General features: G+C 50.9%; 4 protein-coding genes across 8 annotated transcripts in view; 2 read left to right on the top strand and 2 right to left on the bottom strand.

The window, feature by feature from the left end:
* USP39 (ubiquitin specific peptidase 39) overlaps nucleotides 1-4,886 on the bottom strand; it is a 28,449-nt gene extending 23,563 nt beyond the window's left edge. Inside the window, exons 1-3 of the mRNA XM_045549984.1 lie at nucleotides 4,538-4,886; nucleotides 3,355-3,424; nucleotides 1,264-1,358 (exon numbers count right to left, since the gene is read on the bottom strand). Coding sequence (XP_045405940.1) covers nucleotides 1,264-1,358; nucleotides 3,355-3,424; nucleotides 4,538-4,805 — 433 coding nt within the window. The 5' untranslated portion in view covers nucleotides 4,806-4,886. The remainder of the gene's footprint in view (nucleotides 1-1,263; nucleotides 1,359-3,354; nucleotides 3,425-4,537) is intronic.
* Nucleotides 4,887-6,773: 1,887 nt separating this feature from the next.
* On the top strand, nucleotides 6,774-15,168 carry C4H2orf68 (chromosome 4 C2orf68 homolog). 2 transcript variants are annotated; one of them, XM_045549990.1, is made up of 4 exons: nucleotides 6,774-7,383; nucleotides 7,470-7,588; nucleotides 8,446-8,597; nucleotides 14,771-15,168. In XM_045549990.1, the coding sequence occupies exons 1-4, from the start codon at nucleotides 7,277-7,279 to the stop codon at nucleotides 15,113-15,115; spliced, it is 723 nt and encodes a 240-aa protein (XP_045405946.1). In that variant the 5' UTR covers nucleotides 6,774-7,276; the 3' UTR covers nucleotides 15,116-15,168. The 2 variants fall into 2 exon arrangements, with proteins under 2 accessions (XP_045405946.1, XP_045405947.1); XM_045549991.1 differs by lacking the exon at nucleotides 14,771-15,168 and adding an exon at nucleotides 8,855-9,611 and having other exon boundaries at nucleotides 6,921-7,383.
* An 11-nt stretch (nucleotides 15,169-15,179) lies between these two features.
* TMEM150A (transmembrane protein 150A) lies at nucleotides 15,180-19,307 on the top strand. 4 transcript variants are annotated; one of them, XM_045549988.1, is made up of 9 exons: nucleotides 15,181-15,312; nucleotides 15,844-15,881; nucleotides 15,990-16,025; nucleotides 16,421-16,468; nucleotides 16,789-16,875; nucleotides 17,462-17,529; nucleotides 17,842-17,969; nucleotides 18,128-18,305; nucleotides 18,532-19,307. In XM_045549988.1, exons 4-9 carry the CDS (start codon nucleotides 16,428-16,430, stop codon nucleotides 18,771-18,773), a joined length of 744 nt encoding a protein of 247 aa, XP_045405944.1. In that variant the 5' UTR covers nucleotides 15,181-15,312; nucleotides 15,844-15,881; nucleotides 15,990-16,025; nucleotides 16,421-16,427; the 3' UTR covers nucleotides 18,774-19,307. The 4 variants fall into 4 exon arrangements, with proteins under 4 accessions (XP_045405941.1, XP_045405944.1, XP_045405942.1 ...); XM_045549985.1 differs by having other exon boundaries at nucleotides 15,180-15,312; nucleotides 15,844-16,025; XM_045549986.1 differs by lacking the exon at nucleotides 15,181-15,312 and having other exon boundaries at nucleotides 15,486-16,025.
* Nucleotides 19,308-19,994: 687 nt separating this feature from the next.
* Nucleotides 19,995-21,840, bottom strand: RNF181 (ring finger protein 181). Its single transcript, XM_045549993.1, has 5 exons — nucleotides 21,694-21,840; nucleotides 20,929-21,059; nucleotides 20,637-20,746; nucleotides 20,397-20,471; nucleotides 19,995-20,128 (listed from the first exon to the last, which is right to left on the bottom strand). The coding sequence occupies exons 1-5, from the start codon at nucleotides 21,777-21,779 to the stop codon at nucleotides 20,069-20,071; spliced, it is 462 nt and encodes a 153-aa protein (XP_045405949.1). The 5' UTR covers nucleotides 21,780-21,840; the 3' UTR covers nucleotides 19,995-20,068.
* Nucleotides 21,841-22,345: the final 505 nt, after the last annotated feature.

The following is a 22,345-nucleotide window of genomic DNA, read 5'->3' as shown; positions in this document are numbered from 1 at the left end:
CAGCAAAAACAAATATTACTCCACTCATGAAATGAATCTCCCACATGAACTTCTCTTATCACAAAAATTAGCAATTAGTTACTTTATTCCCTAGATAGTGTGAGATATTGATTGGGGAAACAAATTTCAACATGAAATATGTGTAGGCTAGTTTCATATATATCAGAAATTTGAAATATGTATTTTATATATATATATGATATGCACACATACGATACATATCCTGTGACGGTCCATCATCACTGAATCCTGAAATTTTCAACTACCCACATTCAGGACAATCCTGCACCAATGTAACTTTGCTCATGTTGCCACTCCTTTCTGGAATCTCTCTCCCTTAATCATTCAAACTCTGTTATGACCTGCCAGTTCACTTCACCTTCTCCATGAACTCAACAAAAACACTCCAGTTAACATTGATCTTTTGCATTTGAACTCCTACTGCCCTTATTTCTACTCAGTACCACATTTAGCAGTAATCTTTATAAATTTGCTGATTTTCTTTGTGTCAACTTTGACTCCGTACGAGAACAAAGAATGTAGTTTATCTCCCTTTTGAATCCCCCACTATACTATGTACACAACAATTCCTTGGTCTGATGAACTGAAATAATAAATTTTCAGAAATGAACAGAATTAAAGTCTTTAGAGCAAAAGGGTTCTCCAAAAAAAAAAAGATGTGGCCAGGCACGGTGGCTCACGCCTATAATCCTAGCACTCTGGGAGGCCGAGGCCGGAGGATCACTTGAGATCAGGAGTTCGAGACCAACCTGAGCAAGAGCGAGACCCCATCTCTACTAAAAATAGAAAGAAATTATCTGGACAACTGAAAATATATAGAGAAAAAATTAGCCAGGCATGGTGGCGCATGCCTGTAGTCCCAGCTACTCGGGAGGCTGAGGCAGGAGAATTGCTTGAGCCCAGGAGTTCAAGACCAGCCTGGGCAACACAGTGAGACATTGTCCCAAATAAATAAATAAATAAACAAAGTTTTTAAAAAAAGAAACCCAGAGTCTTTGAGATCATAGTCTTTCACACAACTAATTCTTTCTTCCTTTCAGATGTATTCAGATTTTGACCAATCAGAGAACCCCCTATTGATTTTTCTAAGAGTATTTCAATTTACTAGAAACAAAGATAGGGATTATTAAACATGATTCCTGAGAACAGCTTACTTTCTTTAAAAAAAAAAAGTCTCCCCGGAGTAGATCTGCAGCTAGCTCTGAAAACTTGCCAAGTTTATAATTCATAACATTTATTTACCCTGAAAGTACTTGCCGCACACCAGACAGGCGTATGCATTGATATGCGAGAGGGAGATAGAACACAGCTTCTCAAAGTCAAAATCCAGTACACTCCTAAAAGAACCAAAACAGAAAAACAAACAATTAATAGGGATGGATATGTAGGAGGGCACCCAAATGAAGCAGTGTTGGCTCCACATTCCATGTTACACAGCATCCTTCAGAGAAAGGTTCAACAACCATACATAAACTGTGGGGAGCAATGCTAATTCCTCACCTCCACCCACCACGCTCCAAAGCAGTATCGAGGTGTCTCCACCAGACACAAAATGCCCACGAGCCTCTTTCTCATTGGTATTAATATTTGTAACCAATCAAGCACCTTCCATTGCAGTGACTTTCTCTGGAGGGACAGCTATAAGTCAGATTTAAGCAACAGGGCCCCAACAGCATTCCAGGGGTGCAAGGACATAAAAAAGAGTGAATAAATTTTTTCATAAAAGAAAAATGGGCCAGACGAGATGGCTCACACCTGTAATCCTAGCTCTCTGGGAGGCCGAGAGTCAGGAGGATTACTTGAGGTCAGGAGTTTGAGACCAGCCTGAGCAAGAGTGAGACCCCATCTCTACTAAAAATAGAAAAAAATTAGCCAGAGGTGGTGGTGTGTGCCTGTAGTTCCAGCTCCTCGGGAGGCTGAGGCAGGAGGATTGCTTAAGCCCAGGAGTTTGCGGTTGCTGTGAGCTAGGCTGATGCCACAGCATTCTAGCTGGGGCAACAGAGCAAGACTCTATCTCAAAAAAAAAAAAATATTTTTGTCAATAAAAATTAATGGGAAACCTAAAGAATTTTAGGGGAATACCTACAAATAGATCTATTTGTTCAAGTACAAAGTAATGGTTTGTGAGTGCTAGGCAGTAAAGGACAAAAACTTTACCTCCACTGAATCCACAGATGGCAAAGGGACTTTTTCTCAAATACTAACTCTTAATGAATTGGTAATGATCTCATAGAGTTGTACTATCTAATAAAAGGGCCACTAGACACAAGTGGCTATTGACAATTAAATTTAAAATACAGTCAGCCCTGGGCAGAGCACAGTGACTCATGCTTGCAATCCCAGTGCTTTGGGAGGCTGAGGAGGGAAGATCTCTTGAGGCCAGGAGTACAAGACCAGCCTGGGCAACACAGTAAGACCCTATCTCTAGAAAAAATAAGAAAAATTAGCCAGGTGTGGTAGCGCACACCTATAGTCCCAGCTACTCAGGAGGCTGAGGTGGGAAGATCGCTTGAGCCCAAGGTTACAGTAAGCGATGATTGCTCTGTACTCCAGCCTGGGCAATAGAGCAAGACTCCATCTCTTAAAAAAACAATAGTCATCCCTCAGTATTCACAAGAGATTGGTTCCGGGACCCCCACAGATACTAAAATCCACAATGCTCAAGTCCCTTATGGTTGGCCCTCCGTATCTGTGGGTTCCACATTCCCCAACACAGAGTACCAACTGTAATTATATAAAATTTAAAATTCAGCTCCTCCGTTGCATAAGGCACATTTCAAATGCTCAACAGCCACATGTGGCTTGTGCCTACCACAATAAACAGCTCTTATGGAGAGCAACTCCATAAGTGCAGAAAGTTCTACTAGACAGCATTATCCTAGAACATAGGTTGAAGAGTATTCTAACATGCCATCTGGGAATCATAGAAAAGACTACGGTGATAAGGTAAACCATCTCTGCTTTCAAACAAATTTTTGTGTTTTTTCTGCTGAATCCCAGGTACTTAGAATAGTATCTAGTACATAGTGGGTGCTCAATAAATATTTAAATTTTCTGCTGTTATTTTAAAGACACTATGCATCCCATTATTCCAACATACAAATTCAATACGAGCTAAAAGCTCTTCAAGCATGTGCCCACTGTTGAACAACATGTGTTCTGACACTTCTACAATATGTACTTCTGCCACTTTAAATTGACGGACAATGGTTATTAAACACAGCAGGAAGCACAATTTTCTGGGCACTAAGCTTTAAAATGGGTAAAATTTGTGAATGTGTTGTTCAAGGTACTTTCTGCATAGATCCCATTCAACAACTCTGTCCTACTGACCTGTTAATGGTATCCAGGTACGGGCAGTGGCGGCTCCTCCGGTCCTCAGAATCCTCTCGGCCATTCTTTGCTAAAAGGAAAATCATCATAGGCTTTGAAAATGTGAAACCTGTACTCAGGGTCAACTAATTGTATAAAAAAAGAAACAAACAAATGGAAAAAACTAATCAAGATGAGCGATTTTACAGGTAGTAACAACATCCAAAAAAAGTCCACTAATGGAATAAGCCCCACACTGGGGTAGTATATTTGGTATACATATAACCAATGAAAGTTTTGTTTGCATGTTACGTAAAAAAAATCCCATGCAGCATGAAAGGCATCATGAAATATATCACAGATACTAAGATAAACTGAATGTAATGTGCAAGTACTGCACAGTTTAAAGAAGATTGTGCATGTACAAAAGGGTCTCAGATTTTACCCTATTTGCAAACTAACAAGTTAGCCTGCCACAGTTTCATGGCTGCTGTTGGAAGACATGTGACTACCGGGTCTGAAACAAAAGAGAGTTTATTACAGCACTAGCAGTAGCCAGAACACAGCATTAGTGCCAGTTCCCCAAGCCCATTCTTATAAGGCAACATGAAGACAATCCATGCACACAGTGGCTTGCCTCACAGGCGAGAGGAACCCTAAGCTTAGAGAACCTGCATCTTTTATAACCGGTTGTGGGCTTTCCTCCCCTTTGCTTTGTAGGGAGACACCTTCTCTGTCTTCCAAGGCTGTTCCTTGAGATGCAGTCTGGTAGCAGTATGTGCAGAAACTCCAGAGATCAAAAAAGAATTGCCTCCTGACTTTATTCAGCTTAAAAAGTGGTATATAACCAGTACTTCAGTGCAGGTGCCAAGCGCTCAGACTCTCCACTCTGAACAGTCTGATTCCAGAAATTACAACAGGACACCACACCTTAGAGGGTTTTTTAAAAACGGAGGAAAGGAACACCTGTAAAATAGCACTAACGTAGTACTGTACTGAGATAGCACAGCGTCGTGTTAGACATTCGACAAAGGGAAGCTGCTACTGCTACTGTTAGAAATATCATATGCCAATGAGTCTAGATCCCTCCCCACTCCCAGTCCCCTACGCCCCACCCCTGCTCCGGCAAGGAAACAGCGGAAGGCTGGAGAGAAAAAGGACACGAAGGTGGAGCTCGTGCCCAGCCCAGCCCGGCCCCTCGCACCTCGCACCTCCCGCTCAGGCTCCGAGTCCTCGTCGGCCTCACGCTCCCGCTTGACCCGCACCGCTGGGAAGGCAGGCGCCGGGGCCTCGCGCCCGCTCGCCGGCTCTACCTCTCGCTTCACGCGCACCGGGCTGCTCCGGGAGCTCGCTGTCTCCGGCTCCCGCTCCCGATCTCGCTCCCGCTTGACACGACCCGAGCTGCCCCGAGACTCGGACTCGCGCTTCCCGCGGGTGGAACCACGAGACTCCCGCTTGGACCGGCCGGACATCTCCACTACCGGCCGAGCCGCTCAGTACAGGCGCCAGGCACACTGGAGAGCGCGCAGCACACGGCCAATCAGGAGCGGGGCCAAAAGCTACGAGTCGCCACTGGGGACAAATCGCGCTGCGGGAAATTTACGGGAAGTGCCGCTTCTCAAGGAGCCCTGGCCGCTGCGTGCGCACCTGAGAGCCTTCTGCGGGCCTACTGCTACGTTAGGCGGCATTTCCGGCTTAAAGAGACAGGAACCTTTTACCGGCTACGGAGTTTTCTCCATAAAAGAAGCTGTGTCGTTAGGCCCCAGATTTCTTCAAGATAATTTTGCCTCGACGGAAAGACAAATCGCGCATGTTTTCACTCATATACGGGAACTAAATATTAAAAACGATCTCATGAGGCCGGGCACGGTGGCTCACGCCTGTAATCCTAGCACTTCTGGGAGGCCGAGGCGGGTGTATCGCTCGAGGTCGGGAGTTCGAGACCAGCCTGAGCAAGAGCGAGACCCCCGTCTCTACTAAAAATATAAAGAAATTAGCTGGACAACTAAAATATATATATTAAAAAATTATCCGGGCATGCTGGCGCATGCCTGTAGTCCAGCCACTCGGGAGGCTGAGGCAGTAGGATCGCTTAAGCCCAGGAGTTTGAGGTTGCTGTGAGCTAGGCTGACGCCACGGCACTCACTCTAGCCCGGGCAACAGAGCGAAACTCTGTCGCAAAAAAAAAAAAGAAACAACAAAAAAACGATCTCCTGGAGACAGAGTAGAATGACAGTTACCAGAAGCTGGGAAGGGTATCAGGGAGAGGGGCATAAAGTGGGGATGGTTGATGGGTGCAAAATTGTATTTAGATAAAATGAACAATATTTGATAGCACAACAAGGTGACTATAATCAACAATAAATTAGAGTTAATACTTTTAAAAACTAGAAGTTGCCTGGCCCAGTGGCTCACGCCTGTAATCCTAGCACTCTGGGAGGCTGAGGCGGGAGGATCGCTTGAGCTCAGGAGTTCCAGACCAGCCTGAGGAAGAGCAGACCCCGTCGCTACTAAAAATAGAAAAAGTTAGCTGAGAAACTAAAATAGAAGCAAAAAAAAAAAAGAAAGAAAGAAAAATTAATCGGAGCGGTGGCGAGCGCCTGTGGTCCCAGCTACTCCTGAGGCTGAGGCAGGAGGATCCCTTGATCCTGGGAATTTGAGGTTGCTGTGAGCTATGGTGATGCCACTGCAATGTACCCAGGGCGACAGATCGAGACTATGTCTCTAAGTAAATATATATATTATATATATATGAGTGTATACATATATATATCTAAAGGAGTGGAATTGGAATATTCCTAATCACAAGGAAATGATAAATGCCTGAGGTGATGAATACCCCAATTATCCTGATTTGATCAATTCACATTGTATGCCACTATCAAAACATCACATGTGCCCTATGAAGATATACGACTATTATGTACTCATAATAATTAAATATTTAAAAAAGAAACAAATTTTATTAAAAAAAGAAGAAGAAGAAAATGATACTTAGTGCCTCTAAACCACTATTGGTAGATCGTCTCCGCGCCTCGGAGCGTGAAGACCCTGCACAGGAAAGCTAGGCGACATCCCCAAATCGTCCCCTTCATGCGACAACCTGAAGGCTCTGATTCCACATTTAGAGGGTTCTTGGCATCAGCAAAACGCAAACGCCCGGCACAGGCGGATTTTCCATGGACCCAATAAAGCTCCAACCTCAGGGCCTGCCTAGAACTGGTTTGCTTGTTTGAACAGTTGCATGGAGGTACAACTGACATGCAATAAACTGCAGGTTTAACTGTGCAAGTTGCTAAATTCGGACTGACGTATGCACCCGTGAAGCCACCAACACCACCGGCAGAAGGCGCTGTCCAGGCCCAGGGGAAGCCCCGCCCGGCCCGAGCCAGTGACAGGAATCGCTCGGCGCGCGGTTGGGCTCAGGGACAGCTCCTTCCCTGGGTCCGCTCAGTAACAGTCCGTCGTGTGGCTGGACCACAGCTGGCCCCTGTACTAATCGGGAATTCCCGATTTTGACTTTTGAAAGTGAAAACTCGACAACTACACACGCTCAGGCCCTTCAATCACCCGGATCCTCCCGCGGGCACAGCTAAGCCACCCGCGCGAGGCGGCCCGGGCCGGGCCGGGGAGGCTTTCGCGGAGCCCGCGAGGCTGGTCCTTGTGTCCAAACGTTACAAAGGGGCGAGGCTGGTCCTTGTGTCCATAACGTTACAAAGAAAACAAAAGCTTCACCTGGGCGGTGGAAGTGAAACATGCCCCAACCCACCCGAACTGCGCCGCCAACTCCGCGCGCGGCGACACTCGGCCCGGCTGGTCCTCCTGGGCCGGAAGTCAGGACGCGGGGCCGGAAGCTGTAGGAGGGGCGGCACCGACCTCTGCGGACCGGTGGACGGCTGTTGGGGCCGTTGAGTCGGCTGTGGCTCTGCGCCCCCGGCTCCGGATGGAGGCGGGGCCTGGTCCCGGGCCCAGGCTCTGCTGCAAGCCTGGCGGACGGCTGGACATGAACCACGGCTTCGTGCACCATATCCGACGGAACCAGATCGCCCGGTACCGCCCCGCCCTGCGCCGCCGCCGCCGCCACCCCTGGCCTGGCCTGGCCTGGCCGTCCCTGACTCCCGCTCGGCTCCCCGCAGGGACAACTACGACAAGAAGGTGAAGCAGGCGGCCAAGGAGAAGGTGAGGAGACGGCACACGCCCGCGCCGACGCGGCCCCGTAAGCCAGACCTGCAAGTGTACCTGCCGCGACACCGAGGTGAGGCCGCCCGCCCCGCCTGCCTCAAGCCCGCGCGCTCTTTCTGCAACGCACTCCCCCTCTCTGTAGGGAAAAAACTATGTCTTACCCCCGAGGCTCAGCTCACTTCGTCTGTTCCCGGAACCTCCACTTCAGCGCTCCCAAATCTCCGCTCAGTGTTTCTCCTGGGAGGGCTCATGTCCCTCCTTTAGTTATCACTTAGGGTACCTGGGAGCTGGCAAGAAGACTGCCGGTTTGCCCCACTGCACTGTATTGTAGTGTGGCGCTGCACTACCTGGTAAAGAAAAAGTGGCACAGCTGTAAGCAGTCAGGACATAATCATGGAATGAATCCAGTAGTGGAGTTTTCCCCAGCTTCCTTGCGACTTAGAGTTCACAGTGGTTAACATATGACACTAAATTTCTTAAACATTATTTAAAGTGCTTTTAAACCTTATGTATATTAATTCATTGAGTATTTATAGAACCTCATAGGATTAGAACATTTATTTCCATTTCGCAGTCAGGAAACAGGCACTGAGTGGTTAAGTAATTTCCCCAAGTTCTCAGAGCTAGTAAGTGGCAGAGCCTGGATTTGAACCTAGGCAGAGTTCAATGTATCCTTCCACTACCTTCCTATCCTACTTGCAAGACAAATGTGTATTGTGTACCTACTTTTGACTGGACCGTGCTAGCCCCAGAGCAGGGATACAAAGGTAAATAAAACTTCTGATTGGCAGCACACCACACACACACACCCTGGACCCATGAGAAGATTAGGATTTCCTTTGCATTATGTTTTCCTGCATCATCTCTATCTATGGGCAGGGGCTTCAGCAGCATCCCCCTCTTTCCTCTCACTGTGGTTCATCCTTCCAGATGGCTCTACCCAGCCAAGCAACCCTGACTATGAAGAGTCCGCTGAAAGCAGCAGTAGTGGTGGCTCCGAGCTGGAGCCTTCTAGCCATCAGCTCTTCTGCTTAGAGTACGAGGCGGACAGTGGAGAGGTCACATCAGTTATCGTGTATCAGGTACGCCTCATGGAAACAGACGCAGTGCTTTTGAGCACAACTCACTCCCATCACAAAGTGATTCTCAGTGGGGGAACTGGGAGGGCTCTTGGCCTCCAATTGAGAATCACTATTACTGGGGACACCTGGGAAATGACAGGTACTGGCAAGAAGCCTTGAGCCAAATGGAGTTCTGTGAGAGTGTTTTCTAGGAATAGGGCAGGTCACCTTTCTGGAAGAGGCCAGGCCCTGAGCTTCCTGACTCTTCCTCCATGTAGGATGATGACCCGGGAAGGGTGAGTGAGGAGGTGTCAGCACACACACCTCTGGATCCACCCATGCGAGAGGCCCTCAAGTTGCGTATCCAGGAGGAGATTGCAAAGCGCCAGAGCCAGCACTGACCAGGTTGAAGGCATTCTCTCCAGGCTGGACTCACTGCACTTAGAAGAAGTCTGCCCAGGGAGCTAACCCCTAGTCTGGGGGTACCAGGACCAGTTTGATCTTGAGACCCCCTGCTGCTTCCACAAGGGTGTTACAGGACTACACCTGGCCCACTTTGCAGCCATTGTTTCTTATATGTTGGCCCATTGGCCCAGCCTAATATTCTGGAATTTTCTGAGAATTTTGCTTGGCTAACTTGGTGATCTGGGAACAGAGACTCCAGGGAGAGCCAGGGTTTCTGAAACCTCATGCCAACATGGTGCTTTCTTGCTGAGGGAATATACCTGGCTGTGCTGTTCCACCCCGCTGCTTGAGCCATTTTTGTTATTTTATGATTCTTTTCGTTTGTGCTTCTGCTCATTTCTACCCATGTTTTCCTAGACTTTTTTTTTTGTTCTTTTTCTTTGTTCTTTCCTCTCCCTCATCTTTTTGTCTCAGGTAGAATCCATCTGTTCTCTATACCTCCCCCCTCAACATGACTGTGTACCTCCAGCTGCTCAGGACCTTGGAGGTGGGGGGTTCTGGAGATTTACTTTTCTAACAAGCTTTCCAAGCAATTCTGATACCAATAAAATGGGAGACCTTGGTTTTCAAGTTCTACTTGCAAGCATGTTTCCCTCCCCTCCCATGGCTTTTTCAAGTTCTTTTCATGTTTCTTGCATGCTCCACTGCTTTGCGTTGTCCAGACAGGAGAATTAGGCAGATGTCAGAGCTCAACTACAAGGATTTCTTTCTTTTTTTTCTTTTTTTCTCTTTTTTTAGAGACAGGGTCTCACTATGTTGCCCAGGCTGGATGCATCTGGGCTCAAGTGATCCTCCTCCTTCAGACTTCCAGCTAACTAGGACTTTAAACTGCAAGGATTTCTTGCAGCAGAACCTACCTTGGCTAGGGCTACAGAATTCCACCTTTGGACCTCATCTCTAGCTGTGAACAGACTGTTCTTTACTCAAACTAAAGCAGAATTATCAAAACAAGCTTGGGACTAACTCCAGTTGTGAGGTAACAGTGTTAAACATCTACCCAAAGTGCAAGTCAACATTAGCAATAATTGCCTGATTAGAGCCCTAGCTGCAAAAAAACAAAAGTCCTGAACAACACCCCAGAGGGAGTGAAATGAGTGCCTCTCGTTCTGCCCCCTCCCCTGCTCCATGCTTGTTTCCTACCTCCCAAAAGTACACAACTCAGCCCTGAGATTGAAGACCCACAGGAAAACCGCTGCTCTCACTCAGTGGACATTTTTTCTAATGCAGGGTTAGCCTAAGGTCTGGAGACCAAAGACATCTGTGCACCAACGTTCTGGGGTACTTCAGTTTTCCCACAAATCACCCTGGCCTTGGTGACTTCAAATGTAGGGTTTAAGGAAGCCTGTGAGTACTGAGACCTAAAACCAAAGCCCCTGCCCTAGAGTTTTCTCCTCATCACGGTCTCAAGACACCTGAGGACACTGTTGATTTGTGCCCTACACCCCTGAAAATCTACCCCCTCAGAAATGGGGCAAGGCAGCTACTTCAAATATGCCATTAAAACAATGAACCACCGCTCTCAGGGCCAGGGGAATGCTTTGATGCTGAGTGAGGTGGGTAAGTTAGAAGGGCCTGGTAGTGAGGGCATCCAGGGACCCACAGAGTTGGCCCAGGGTTAAGTGCCTTAAACTTGCCAGTCCTGAGCTCATTTCTTTGAAAAGAAAAAGTCTTTGCCCTCTACCTACGCAGGTGGACTACACGTGCCTTTTGACTTCTAATGGTAACTACCCTCCAAAGCTTCCTGGGCCAAGGAGGCTCTGCCAAACTCTACCCTCTCCTCCCCGGCTTCTCCCTGCAGGTCAGAGGACCAGTCAGCCTTTCTAGTTTTCCAGCTCTTCAACTGATCTTGTGACTTGGAACGTAGGATTTCACTGGAAGTCTTTGGCTTCTAAGTCTAGAAATATTTTTTGGGTCTGTCTTCACACAGCTGGATCACCTATTTCCTTTTTTTGTTGTTGTTATTGAGATAGTCTCACTCTGTTGCCCTGAGTAGAGTGCAGTGGCATCATTGTAGCTCACTTCAACCTCCAACTCCTGGGGGGGGGGCTCAGGCGATCCTCCTGCCTCAGCTTCCCACGTAGCTGGGACTATAGGCACAAGCCCCAATGCCCGGCTAATTTTTGTATTTTTAGTAGAGACAGAGTCTCACTCTTGCTCAGGCTAGTTTCAAACTCCTGACCTCAAGTGATCGTCCCACCTTGGCCTCCCAGAGTGCTAGGATTACAGGCATAAGCCACCGTGCCCGGCCGTGGATCACCTATTTGCTGGTTTTATCATATAGCTTAGAAAACAAGAAGACGAATTTGGGGGTGTGGCACCTGAAATATTAGCCTCAATTCCTGTTTCCTGCAAAGGGAAGAGGTAAAAAGAAGGCAGCATTTAGTATTGTTTCCTGTTATGTGTGTGTTGTATAATCCTCGCAAAGACCTTCTAAGGTAGGAGATTGATGGAAACTCCTTGCTTTTAAATTTTTTTTTCTTTGAAGAACTTTGCTTATCTAGTGTATCTAAAATATTTTCTGCTGGGCGAGGTGGCTCACAGCTCACCGCCTATAATGCTGCCACTTTGGGAGGCCAAGGCCAGAGGATTGCCTGAGGCCAGGAGTTTGAGACCAGCCCGGGCAATATAGCGAGACCCCATCTCTACAAAAAAAAATTAGCCTGACGCAGTGGTGCACATCTATAGTCCCAGCTACTTGGGAGGCTGAGGCAGGAGGATCACTTGAGCCCAGGAGTTTGAGGCTGCAATGAGCTATGACTGGGCCACTGCACTCCAGCCTGGGCAACAGAGCTAGACTCTGTCTCAAAAAAAAAAAAAAAAAAAAAAATTCCCACACAAAAAAACCTTCTAATTCTTAGCCAATCTATGCTTAACTAATCTATGCAATATGACCATAGAAAGCACTGAACCTTGTACTTCTGTTAAGCGGTGGTCTTCAGAGCTGGCCTGTTGGAGATGATGCTGCCATTTCTCCAGGCATGCCTGAAGTGCCTCTGAGCATGGCTCTCAGCCATTTAACGGCCATACAGCTCAGCCTCATTGCTTATTACCACCCCTCCTCCAAGGTCCAAGGAGGTACTATCCAGTTTATTCACCAGACCTGCCTCCCAGCATCTTTCACCTGTTTCAAAAATTAGAGCTTTACCATCAGGGAGCATGTTCCAGAGCATTTCCCACAGATGTCCCAAAGAGGACTGTTTTGGGTGCAGTGGCAACAGTGTTGGACTAAGTGGAACTTCCCAGCAGGCTGCTTCAGAATCAACACTCATTTGACTAGATACTTTCTTGGCTATCTTTTAAAAAGTCTGATAGCTTGATAGGTAGATCTCATGCCCATTCAGTGTGGAGTGTTCTTCACTCACTGAGGTTAAACCTGTATTTAAAGGTTTTTGTGGTTCCTGGGCCACAATAGGTGATGTTACTGATAGAAGGAAGCTGGGTTTTGCAGGGGCTTTGGGGTATACAAGAGTAAACACTAAAGCTTGAGTTGTAGCCAGCTGGCAAGCATGGAAGTCTTTGAAGAATGTAATGCAGGAAAAGAAAGGAAAAGAATATAAAGCTTTTTGTACCAAATGAGAGTAGGAGCCTCTGGAGCAGGGCCAGCCAGTGGGCCCAACATGGGCAATAACAAATGCTTTTCCTGTAAGAGCCTTTCTGGAAGGGACATTCCATCTCCATGGTCCACTCTGAGGGTCATTGCCAACTAGAGATTAGCCCAAGCTGTGGGGCAAAGCCCTTCGATGGTGAGTACCCTACCTGCTGTGCATTTGACAAGATCTGCAGGTGGCAGGGTAGTGGATCCATAGCAGGCTCACAAATTTAAATGAGGCCTTTGTGTGCAGAAAGAGGAATGAGAACAGATTACCTTCCTGCCTCTAGGCCTTTTGGGAGAATCACCATGGAATGTTGACAATTATTTAAAACATTTTAAGTTCCCTCTTTGAATTCTTGTCCTGTCCCTGAGGAATCAGATGGCCAAGAAGCCCGAGGCACCCACCCCAAATTTCCCCAGGAGTTGGAGTGATGCTAGAAATCAAAACCTGAGTAAATGGCTCCCTCTGCCTTTTCAGAACCAACAGAATGAGGTTGTACTGGTTATGTTGTGGTGGTAAGTGTATAAAAAGCAATACATTCTGTTTCTTAATTTCCAATGTTTCTGCTGTGTGGATGAATAAAGTGTGCAAATTACTTGAAAATCCTAGAAAGAAGGAAGGTATTTTTCAAATACAGTATTTCTTCTTAACAAAATAAACTTACAGAGTGTTTTTGCCAAGAGTTGTGAAATCACTTGTGTACATGGGGAAGTGGAGGTTAAATGCCTGCCCTAAAGTCATTCCACCACAGAATCAGCACTGGAAATCTCATCTCTTGTTTTGCCTATTTTAAGAACTGTCCTGGTTGGGGCATAACAACTAAGACTCACGTAGCATTAGAGTTGGAAGGGATTTTTAAAGACATCTGGTCCCTACTTCTTACCTGATACACAATTCCCCACTACAAACTACCCATGAAAAGCCCTTCTGGGAGCACTATCCTGGGGTAATTCTATTTTAGGAGCTATTTAGATTGTCATATTAAGCCAAAAGCTGCCTCATGACACAGCTCTGGAGTGCTTATGCCTTGCCCCCACTTCATGTTAGAACCGCCAGTTTGGAACCTAAGTAGTCCCTCTCAGGCCTTCACAGTGATTGAATATGGACTCAAACCCAGCTCAGAAGGCTATAGTAAGTGTTCATTAAGAATCACAGAGCTTCCAATGAGGGCAGATGAGAACTAGGCACCTGCTCCAATGGGAACGCAGCTGAGCAGGAAGCCGGTGCCTCTGTGTGAATTAGAAAGAGACAACCCTTTGTCCTGGGGCACAGAGCATGGCCAGCAGAAGGTGGGCTGGACTTTATCCCCTACTGGTCCAGTCAGCTGGGTATGCTTGTACAGGGATCACTGCACAGTCATACTTCTTGGTCCTGTTTCAACACTTGTCTTGATGTGATTTTGAAAAGAGCTCTCCAACAGGTTTCCTGTTTCCATGTCTACCTTCCACTGGGTCCAAAAAGGTTTCTCCCTCTTCAAGCCATTGTGCAGTTTATTCTGTTCTATTTCTCCACAGTACAGGGCCTTGTTTTTGCACGTAACCTTTGCTTCATCAATGTTGCCTAACTTCGACTCCTGGCAGCCTGGGCCCATGTACCATTCAGGTAGTGATCTGCCCTAGTGTCCTCTCACAAGGGCTCCCACAGTTGCTGGGGCTGCCTTTTAGGGCATCACGCATACCTCTGGCGTTTGAAAGGAAGTATTCCTGCCCTTTTGATCGTGAAAAGAATGTCCAGGAGTGCACTCTTAGCCTGTAAAGGTTGGTGAAGCTGGTGGCTAACTTATTCTTACACTATCTTGTTTGATTTTCCCAGATTTTTCTGGGTCTCTCACTTTCCTCTCTTCTTGGCTTACAAACACCTGACTGTGTTAAACCTTACCTACGCTGACACCTACATATGTCTATTTAGATGGATATCCTCTGCCGTCTTAGTTTAAGTGTTGATCATCCAGGAAACACATCTTGGACACGGTGACTTCTGGCGAGTACACTGTGTACTTGTACGCCCAAAAATAAAAAGTATCTGATGAAAGCAGCCCTCCTCCGGAGTGTGCTGAGCTGCGGGAAGCATAAGCCAAATCCAAGGCGCTTGGATTTCTTACGGAATAGCCAAGGCTTTGTGCCCGCTTCTCTGCAGACCCACCTCACGCCTTGGACGGAGGCTGGCATGGGGCGCCCCGTTAGGCGAGCTTCCCCGAAGTCTCGCTGTTGGCCGGTCCAGGCTGGAAAACGTGCGCGGCGGCGGAGGGAGGCTTCCATGTGCACGATGACAATCCCAGGTAGAGTTGGAAGGCTGGCAGGCCTAGCCCCGGAGATCCCCGCCTCCCAGCGCTTCCCCTGCGGGAATGGGGTAGACAGAGCCTCTTGGCATCTCGGTGTCAGAGCTGTCCCCAGGCCACAGTCCTCGGCGCCCGGGTCCTCCGAAGTTGGGACACCGCCCACCTGCCCCCGTGACGCGGGCGCGGGGGCTCGGGAGTTGTAGTCTCGAGCGGGGCGCGGGCGCCGGGGCCGGGGCTGCGCGGACTTCACGTCCCGGCGGGCGGCGCGGCGCGGCCTGGGGCCGCCAGGGGCGGGGCCGCTCGGCCCTTTAAACCTTTCAGGGCTGCTCTGAGGGCCGCAGCCGGAGACGGCGCCACGAGGGGGCTGCACGGGGCGCGGCGGCGGCAGGCGCTCTGGGAGGTGAGTACTGAGCTCCTTCCTTTCCCCGGGGCCTCCAGGGATCGCCTGGGGAGGCTCGTGTCTCGGGCCCCGGGGGGGGTCGCCGGCCGCGGGCTCCTGCCCAAGCAGGGGGTCCCCCGCGCCCACGCGAGCGGCGGCGGAGCCGGGCTTCCCGCGTGAACCCGCCCCCTACCCGGGGTGCCTGTGGTCAGGTGGTTGCCTGCGCGCCGCCGCTCCTCCGGGCCCGCACACCCTTCCAGCCTCTCCTTGGCGTGGCCCCCTTGATTGTCCAGTCCTCCCAGCCCTGGTCCCTCAGGCGATGGAGGGTGACTCCCTTTCCAGCCCGTCTGAATCTCAGCACGCCGGTGGCACCTGGGTTGACCGCAGAGGCTCCCAATGGATGCCAGAGGGTGTCCACGTTCTAGCGGGGGCTCAGCCCAAAGTTTGGACGCTCAAAGACCCAACGGGAGCCCTGGGTGAGGTGTTGACCACCTCTCCCTCCCCCTCCTTTGGCCAGTCACCCGACCCTGCACTTTGATCTCTCTCCACAAGGCCAGGGCAGCTGATGGTTGTGGCTGAAATATCTCAAGGTAGCCGGGCCGCCCCCTCTTCCCCACCTACCTCTTGTCCTCCCCCACCACACCACCACCACCCTGGCTCCCCTCCCTCATGACCGCCTGGATCCTCCTTCCTGTCAGCCTGTCAGCATTCTCCATCACTGGCATATGGACTGTGTGAGTAAGGGGCCGGGAGCAACAGGAGCTTGATGGCACACACAAAGCCCCTTGTCCTGTCGTGGGCTCCAGGGTGGCACCCAGGGCCACTCTGGCTGTCTCTAAAGCCTGGCCTGGTGCCTGGGCACACAGGTCCTTGGGACAAGCTGGCACTACTCCTGTCCAGCAGGGTGGCCCTGACAGATTTCTAGCCAGGGCAACTTCCAGAGGGCCTCTAGTTGTGGGCTGTGCTGCAGGTTCTGGTGTGGCATCAAGCCTCAGGGACACCCCAACTGGAGTCCCCAGCAAGGACAATTAGGCTGAATGGGGCCAGAAATCAAGGTGGAAGAGAAGTCAGTGGGGGGTGGCTGGGCCAGGAGGGGAATAGGGGCAGAGTGACAGTTCTGCTCCCACAGGTATGCCATGGCCGTGATGAACCACCATGTGTGCCCCGTGGAGAACTGGTATGGAGCACTCTGCAGACAGCCTCAGTCTAAAGATCCCTTTATCTCTGTCCCCTCTTGGGCCCGCAGCTGCCAAGAGCCAGACAGAGAGTCTGAGCCTCATTGCTCGTCTCTGACACCAGTCCCCAGGCATGGCTTCATGCCCACTTCCCACCATCCACTTGCCCCTTGGCCTTCAGTTCCAAGTGGGCGCTGGGGAGTGAGTTCTTCTGCCCTTGCTGGGGAGGTCTGGGAGAGGGTCCTCTTTGAGGCCTGAGACTACAGGCCAAAGGCCTGGGGACAGCCCCTTCCCCTAGTCCACTCCCTATCCTGCCTGCCAGGTCCTACAACGAGTCCTGCTCTCCTGACCCTGCTGAGCAAGGGGGCCCCAAGGCCTGCTGCACCTTGGATGATGTCCCTCTCATCAGGTAAGGCCTGGACATTGGGCAGATCAGGGAGACCCAAGGCCCTCCCAGACCCCCAGACAGCCCCTCAAGCAAAAACCTGCCCTTGGGTCTCAGGGAATAATAACTACTCTAAGAGCCACTTACTATGCACTGGCTTCTGCTGAGTGCTTTATATCCATAGTCTCTTTTCATCCTCCCAGCATTGAGGCAGCTATTGTCTTCACCATTTTATAGGTAAGGAAACTGAGGCGCGGGGTTGTTCTTCATCTGGGGCACACAGCTAAGTGGAGGCACCTGGATTTAAGCTCAAGCCCTCAGATTGTCCAGCCCAAATTCTGACTCAAGGATAGCCAGACCAGCCACAGGCCGCAGGCCTCAGCAAGGCGGCTCAGGGCTGGCTGAACACTCCTGGGCACTCCCTTCTCTCACACACAGGAGCTCTGCTTTGGGGGCTCATCCTGGAGCCAGTTGTGCATGAGGGACATGGGCCCTTGGCATACATGGCAGCTTGGCTGCTAAGGAGCAGATGCAGAGAAGAGCCAGTGGGCTGGAATGGGGCCCTCTGGTGCTCCTGCCCCCCCTCACTCTGTCCTTGCCCCCTCCTCAGCAAGTGCGGCACATATCCCCCAGAGAGCTGCCTCTTCAGCCTCATTGGCAACATGGGTGCTTTCATGGGTGAGTTGTACCCTTAGCTCTAACTTGCCAGCCCAGCCTCCCTCCCCAGAAAGGCCCAGAAATCCCTTGCTTCTCACAGCCCTCCCCACCTAGGGTAAAGGCAGAGGGGCAACTTCTCTCCCATTCCTTGAAGGCCAAAGACTGACTCCCACACAGCAGCCATGCTGGCCAGAGCCTGAGGAAACCCAGTTCATCACCTGCCTGCCCCTTCCTTTCCCGCCCTCAGAAGGGGCAGCAGCACCCTGACGGGCGGGGCTGGGCCTGGAAGGAGGCACTGCGGGTGCTGGCCCCAGCCATGCTGTCCTCCCCCAGTGGCCCTGATCTGCCTCCTGCGCTACGGGCAGCTCCTGGAGCAGAGTCGACATTCCTGGGTTAACACGACAGCACTCATCACAGGCTGCACCAACGCTGCGGGCCTCGTGGTGGTTGGCAACTTTCAGGTGCTCCCCCCCCCTTTGAACCCTGAACTTTCACCTAAGAAGGCCTGGAGAGACAGGAGGGAAAGGAGGGAGGAGGAGAGGGAAGGGAAGAAGAGACTTGATGAAGGAGGGCTGGAGGGGTGGGGCCACTTCACGGATTAGCCCCTCTCTGGGCCCAGGTGGATCATGCCAAGTCTCTGCACTACATTGGGACTGGTGTGGCCTTCACTGCGGGGCTGCTCTTTGTCTGCCTGCACTGTGCCCTCTCCTACCATGGGGCCACTGCCCCCATGGACCTGGCTGTGGCCTACCTGCGATGTCTGCTGGCTGTCGTCGCCTTCGTCAGCCTGGTCCTCAGTATCCTTCCAGACCAGGCAGTCAGGAACTCAACCTCTAGCTCAGCCCTCTCCCGCCCAAGATGGGGGTGGGGCCTACATTCCAGGTAACAGTGCCATGTGCTCTGCTCCTGCTGGGAAGGTAAGGCCTGGTGTTTTGTCCCAGCTTAGTTACAGTCTGTGACTGCAGAAGGGGTGCTGCCAGGTGTCCACACATCCTACTGAACATTTCCTTAGCCTGATTTCAGGTGGCGTCTTTTTCGTCCATGAGAGTTCTCAGCTGCAGCATGGGGCAGCCCTGTGCGAGTGGGTGTTTGTCATCGATATCCTCATTTTCTATGGCACCTTTAGCTACGAGTTTGGGGCAATCTCCTCAGACACACTGGTGGCTGCACTGCAGCCTGCCCCTGGCCGGGCCTGCAAATCCTCTGGGAGCAGCAGCACCTCCACCCACCTCAACTGTGCCCCCGAGAGCATCGCCATGATCTGAGGTCTGGGGAGGGTGGCTGGCCCGGCCTCCACAGGACTCCACACAGTATCATCTTTGCGTTTATTTTGTACCAAAAACAATTTGAGAAAGTGTTCTGTTGGGATCTGGGCTTCCTCACTCCCGGAGAAGTGACCATCCCACGTCCACCTGTGCCATAGAGGAGCAGGACCTGCCAGCTGCCACAGCTGCACTACCTGCTTCCCCACCCCACAGTGTTGTTTTGTGTTTAAAGGTCACCTGTCCTCACTCACCCAGCCAGCCCTTCAGGTGCCTTCTACTCCCAGTGCAAGAGCCAAACCACTGGGGTTTCCTGCTGCAGGAATTGGGGGGCTGGGAACAGCAGGGGGGGTAGAAGTCTGGTGAGGGGGGCAGTGAGCATGCCTTAGTCTGTATGGTAAGGCCCACTCTGGGCCCACTGAGCTGCACTGGGACTCTTCACTCTGCCCCTCACTTCCTTTGGGGCAAATAACACAGCAGAACCACATGGGTATTTTAGTACTTTTTTTATATCTATTAAAAGAATTCTAATTTGCATGTTTGTAGTCTGTTCTGGAGAGTTAGGGAGGGCCTGATCCAGGACTGCCTTCCCTAAGCAAAGGGTGGAAGGAAGCCCCTGACCCCTAGGAGAGTCCCAAGTGCCTGCTGCTTTTTAAGAGCAAGGTTGCCGGAAACAAAGGATGCCAAGTGCTATCCAAATAACCCTCAGGCGCTTGAAATCCTTCTGGGCCTCTAGAGAACTGGCCTGGTCTGACAATCTCACACTTCCTTTCCCAACTCAAGAGTCCGGTTTGAACTTTGACTCCTTGTAGGAGATGTTGGGTGGGAGGAGGTGGAGACACAGAGAACAACTTTAAAATGTTAAAAGCAGTTTTCTCAATGGTGTTAAAGAAAACCCCTGGGATATCAACATCTACTAAAGGTACCAGAATTGCAGAGGGAGGAGGATGCAGGGTAAGTTTATCAGCTTTAAGTAGCTACTGGGTGCCAGACCCCGACACATTTTTACCTTCCAAACATGAACACACAGATCCAAGCCCTGGCTGGTCCAGTGGTCCAGTTCTTTACCTGTGCCCCACTGCCCTGGATCTGGATGGGCCAGCAGGAAGGGAAACACTACCTGATGCTTTCTCTGGTTTAGGACCACCTTCCCCAATAGCAGTAGGGACCTGGTTGAGGATGCAGAGCCCCTGCCTAGGCCTGTGAGCAATGTAGCCTTTAGGATGCGTACAGAAACCTTTAATGAGGACTCAAGGTGCAGGAGGAAGACAGAGGGCCAGCACTCGGCCCCAGCCTCCTCACGTGTACATGGCTCCATGGAGGTTCTCCAGTCGGTGCTGCTGCTGCTGCTTTCGAGCCTGGAGGAAAAAGGACACACTGGGCAGGGGCCAAAGCTGAAGGCCTGTTGGAGAGGGGGTGGGGCAGCTGTCATGGGGCTGGCTCTCACTGTTTTCGGGCCTCTCGCATCTGTATTGCTGAGGCTGTTGCCCCTCAGCAAAGTCATGGAAAGGTGGCTAGAGCCAGGGATTCTCAAGTCAACCCAGACCTGCTGAGGTGGGAAATGAGAGCAGGGACAAGGCCAAAGGAGCCCATTAAGACCCCCTCCATTTAACCACCAGCCCCTACCTTATCTCGTCTGTGTTCCTCGTAAGTGTCATCATCAGTGGGCAGCTCATGGCGGCACAGGGGGCAGGAATTTGTCTGGGAAAAGTAGGACAGTGTTCCAGCCCCGGTCTAGTATTCATAAGCTAATAACCCTGCCCCACTCCAATTCCCACCCTTCAATCCCCTAGCAGTCCACAAACAGAAAGAAGCTTGAGAACTGGGCCCAGGGAAGGGTGAAGGCTGGAAGAAGGAAAGCAGTACCTTGCTTAGCCAGGGCAGAATGCAGTTGGAATGGAAGAGATGATGGCAAGGCATCTCAATGGCAGTCTCCTCCTCCTCAAATTCCAAAAGACACACGGGGCACTTGAGCTCTTTAGGAGGGAGTACTAATCAGGAGAAGTGCTACAGACTCCACCTCCCAGCTCCCACTCCTGAAGAACACTCTTGCCCCAACCTGGCCTGGAAAACTGAAGGGCCAGACCACAGTCTGGACTAAGGAGTGGGTGGTTCTGGCAGACCTGCCCCAAACAGCAGAAGGAATTAGTGTCCTCACCAGCCTGAGAGCCTCTGATGACTGTCCTAGGGAGATTCTCTACCGCAGTCTTGGCAGCAGGTGGAGGCAGGTGGTGATCCCAATCTACTACTAATCCCAAGTCTTCGAAGTCCATACCATGGAAAAGTGACCTGGAGAGGAGGATGCAAGGTCAGAACCAAGGAAAACCATACTTTCTCTTTGCCCCCACTAGCATTAATAGATAAATACCCTGCCCAGCTAGTACTAATAGCTACCTTCAGTGGTTAGTAGATGCTGACTAGATAAGAAAGCATAGTGGGAAATGGTTTACAGGTGCTATCAGACAACCCCAGCAGACTGTTTATTCTCATTTTACACATGAGGCAACATGCTCAGAGGAGTTACTCAGGCCACGCAGAATGATCTGGTAGAGCCAGATTCCAAGTAGGCAGTGTGGGTTCCCGTGCCTCGCGTTCCTAACCAATACACCGACTCACACGCACACAGCCCCTAGCTGCCCCCATGCCCCACCTTCTCCGTGCCTCCCAGAGCCTGCGGCCATCCCGCCCCCCTCTAACCACTCCCCAACTCCAGTCTTTCCCACAAACCCCTTACCTGGACCCGCCCACGGACGTCCCAAATAATCGTCGTGCACACCTCGCTCCCCTCAATCTCGCTGCCTGGACCAACACTCCAGATCATTCACCGGTTCTCCCCAGAATCTGCCGCCCCAGATACTCTGCCTTCTCCGGCCAGCCCCAGCCCCTGCTGCCTGGGCCCCACCCTCAAACCCCGCGCACCCACCTTGCAAGCTCCAGCAGCATGCCGGCTCGGGTCTCTTGCTCGGGATCCAAAGGCTCGCAGTCGTGCTCATCGAAATAGGACGCCATGGCTGCCGGGTTGTCTGACACAGCTCCCGGACCCAGCTTGATTGCGGCCTCGCGGCGCTGACCAATAAACTAGCGAATTGAGAGAGGATGGCCAATCAGATTATCCGAGGGACGGGCATAGGGCCTCGTTAAAGGTACAGAAAGCGGAAGTACTAACTCGACCCACTTTCATTGGCTTGAACAAGTCAGGTGACCAAAGGCTAAAGCCAATGACAGAAGCCAACGCTAGTCAGAAAACATTCGTTTGGGAATCCAAGCCAAGAGGAAATTCCTGGGAGTTTCTTGCGTGCTGGCGTCGGTAATTCCCTGTAAAGCCAAGTATGTGAGCGGCAAGGGTCCTCGGTCTGCCCTGAGTCCCAGAGGGCCTCGGCAGTGCGGATGCTAGAGGCCTCCCAGAGAGAGGGAGGCGCTGGCCGAGGGCTCTGGGTTCTGCGAGTGTGGAGTCGGGGCGCTTCCCGCTGCTCTGCCAAGCTCCCGCCCGGCTCTTCTGCCCCGCCGCGTTCTGGCTGGCTCAGGAGTTTGCGCTGGATTCCTCTCCGACCTCCGAAAAAAAATTGCTGCGCATT

The sequence above is a fragment of the Lemur catta genome, chromosome 4 (assembly GCF_020740605.2).
Source record: "Lemur catta isolate mLemCat1 chromosome 4, mLemCat1.pri, whole genome shotgun sequence".
Classification (NCBI taxonomy): Eukaryota; Metazoa; Chordata; class Mammalia; order Primates; family Lemuridae; genus Lemur; species Lemur catta.
Note: the sequence above shows the minus strand (reverse complement) of the source record. Positions and strands in the feature narration are given on the sequence as shown.

Excerpts from the sequence above, each read along its gene's own strand:
- RNF181 (XM_045549993.1), bottom strand. The coding sequence starts at position 21,779 with ATGGCGTCCTATTTCGATGAGCACGACTGCGAGCCTTTGGATCCCGAG. Across the intron at positions 21,060-21,693 it reads ATGCTGCTGGAGCTTGCAAG|GTCACTTTTCCATGGTATGG; the intron begins GTGGGTGCGCGG and ends CCTCCTCTCCAG. Across the intron at positions 20,472-20,636 it reads TTCTGCCCTGGCTAAGCAAG|ACAAATTCCTGCCCCCTGTG; the intron begins GTACTGCTTTCC and ends TACTTTTCCCAG.
- C4H2orf68 (XM_045549990.1), top strand. The coding sequence starts at position 7,277 with ATGGAGGCGGGGCCTGGTCCCGGGCCCAGGCTCTGCTGCAAGCCTGGC. Across the intron at positions 7,589-8,445 it reads GTACCTGCCGCGACACCGAG|ATGGCTCTACCCAGCCAAGC; the intron begins GTGAGGCCGCCC and ends TCATCCTTCCAG. Across the intron at positions 8,598-14,770 it reads CATCAGTTATCGTGTATCAG|ACCCACCTCACGCCTTGGAC; the intron begins GTACGCCTCATG and ends GCTTCTCTGCAG.
- TMEM150A (XM_045549985.1), top strand. The coding sequence starts at position 15,961 with ATGACCGCCTGGATCCTCCTTCCTGTCAGCCTGTCAGCATTCTCCATC. Across the intron at positions 17,530-17,841 it reads CAACATGGGTGCTTTCATGG|TGGCCCTGATCTGCCTCCTG; the intron begins GTGAGTTGTACC and ends GTCCTCCCCCAG. Across the intron at positions 17,970-18,127 it reads TGGTGGTTGGCAACTTTCAG|GTGGATCATGCCAAGTCTCT; the intron begins GTGCTCCCCCCC and ends CTCTGGGCCCAG.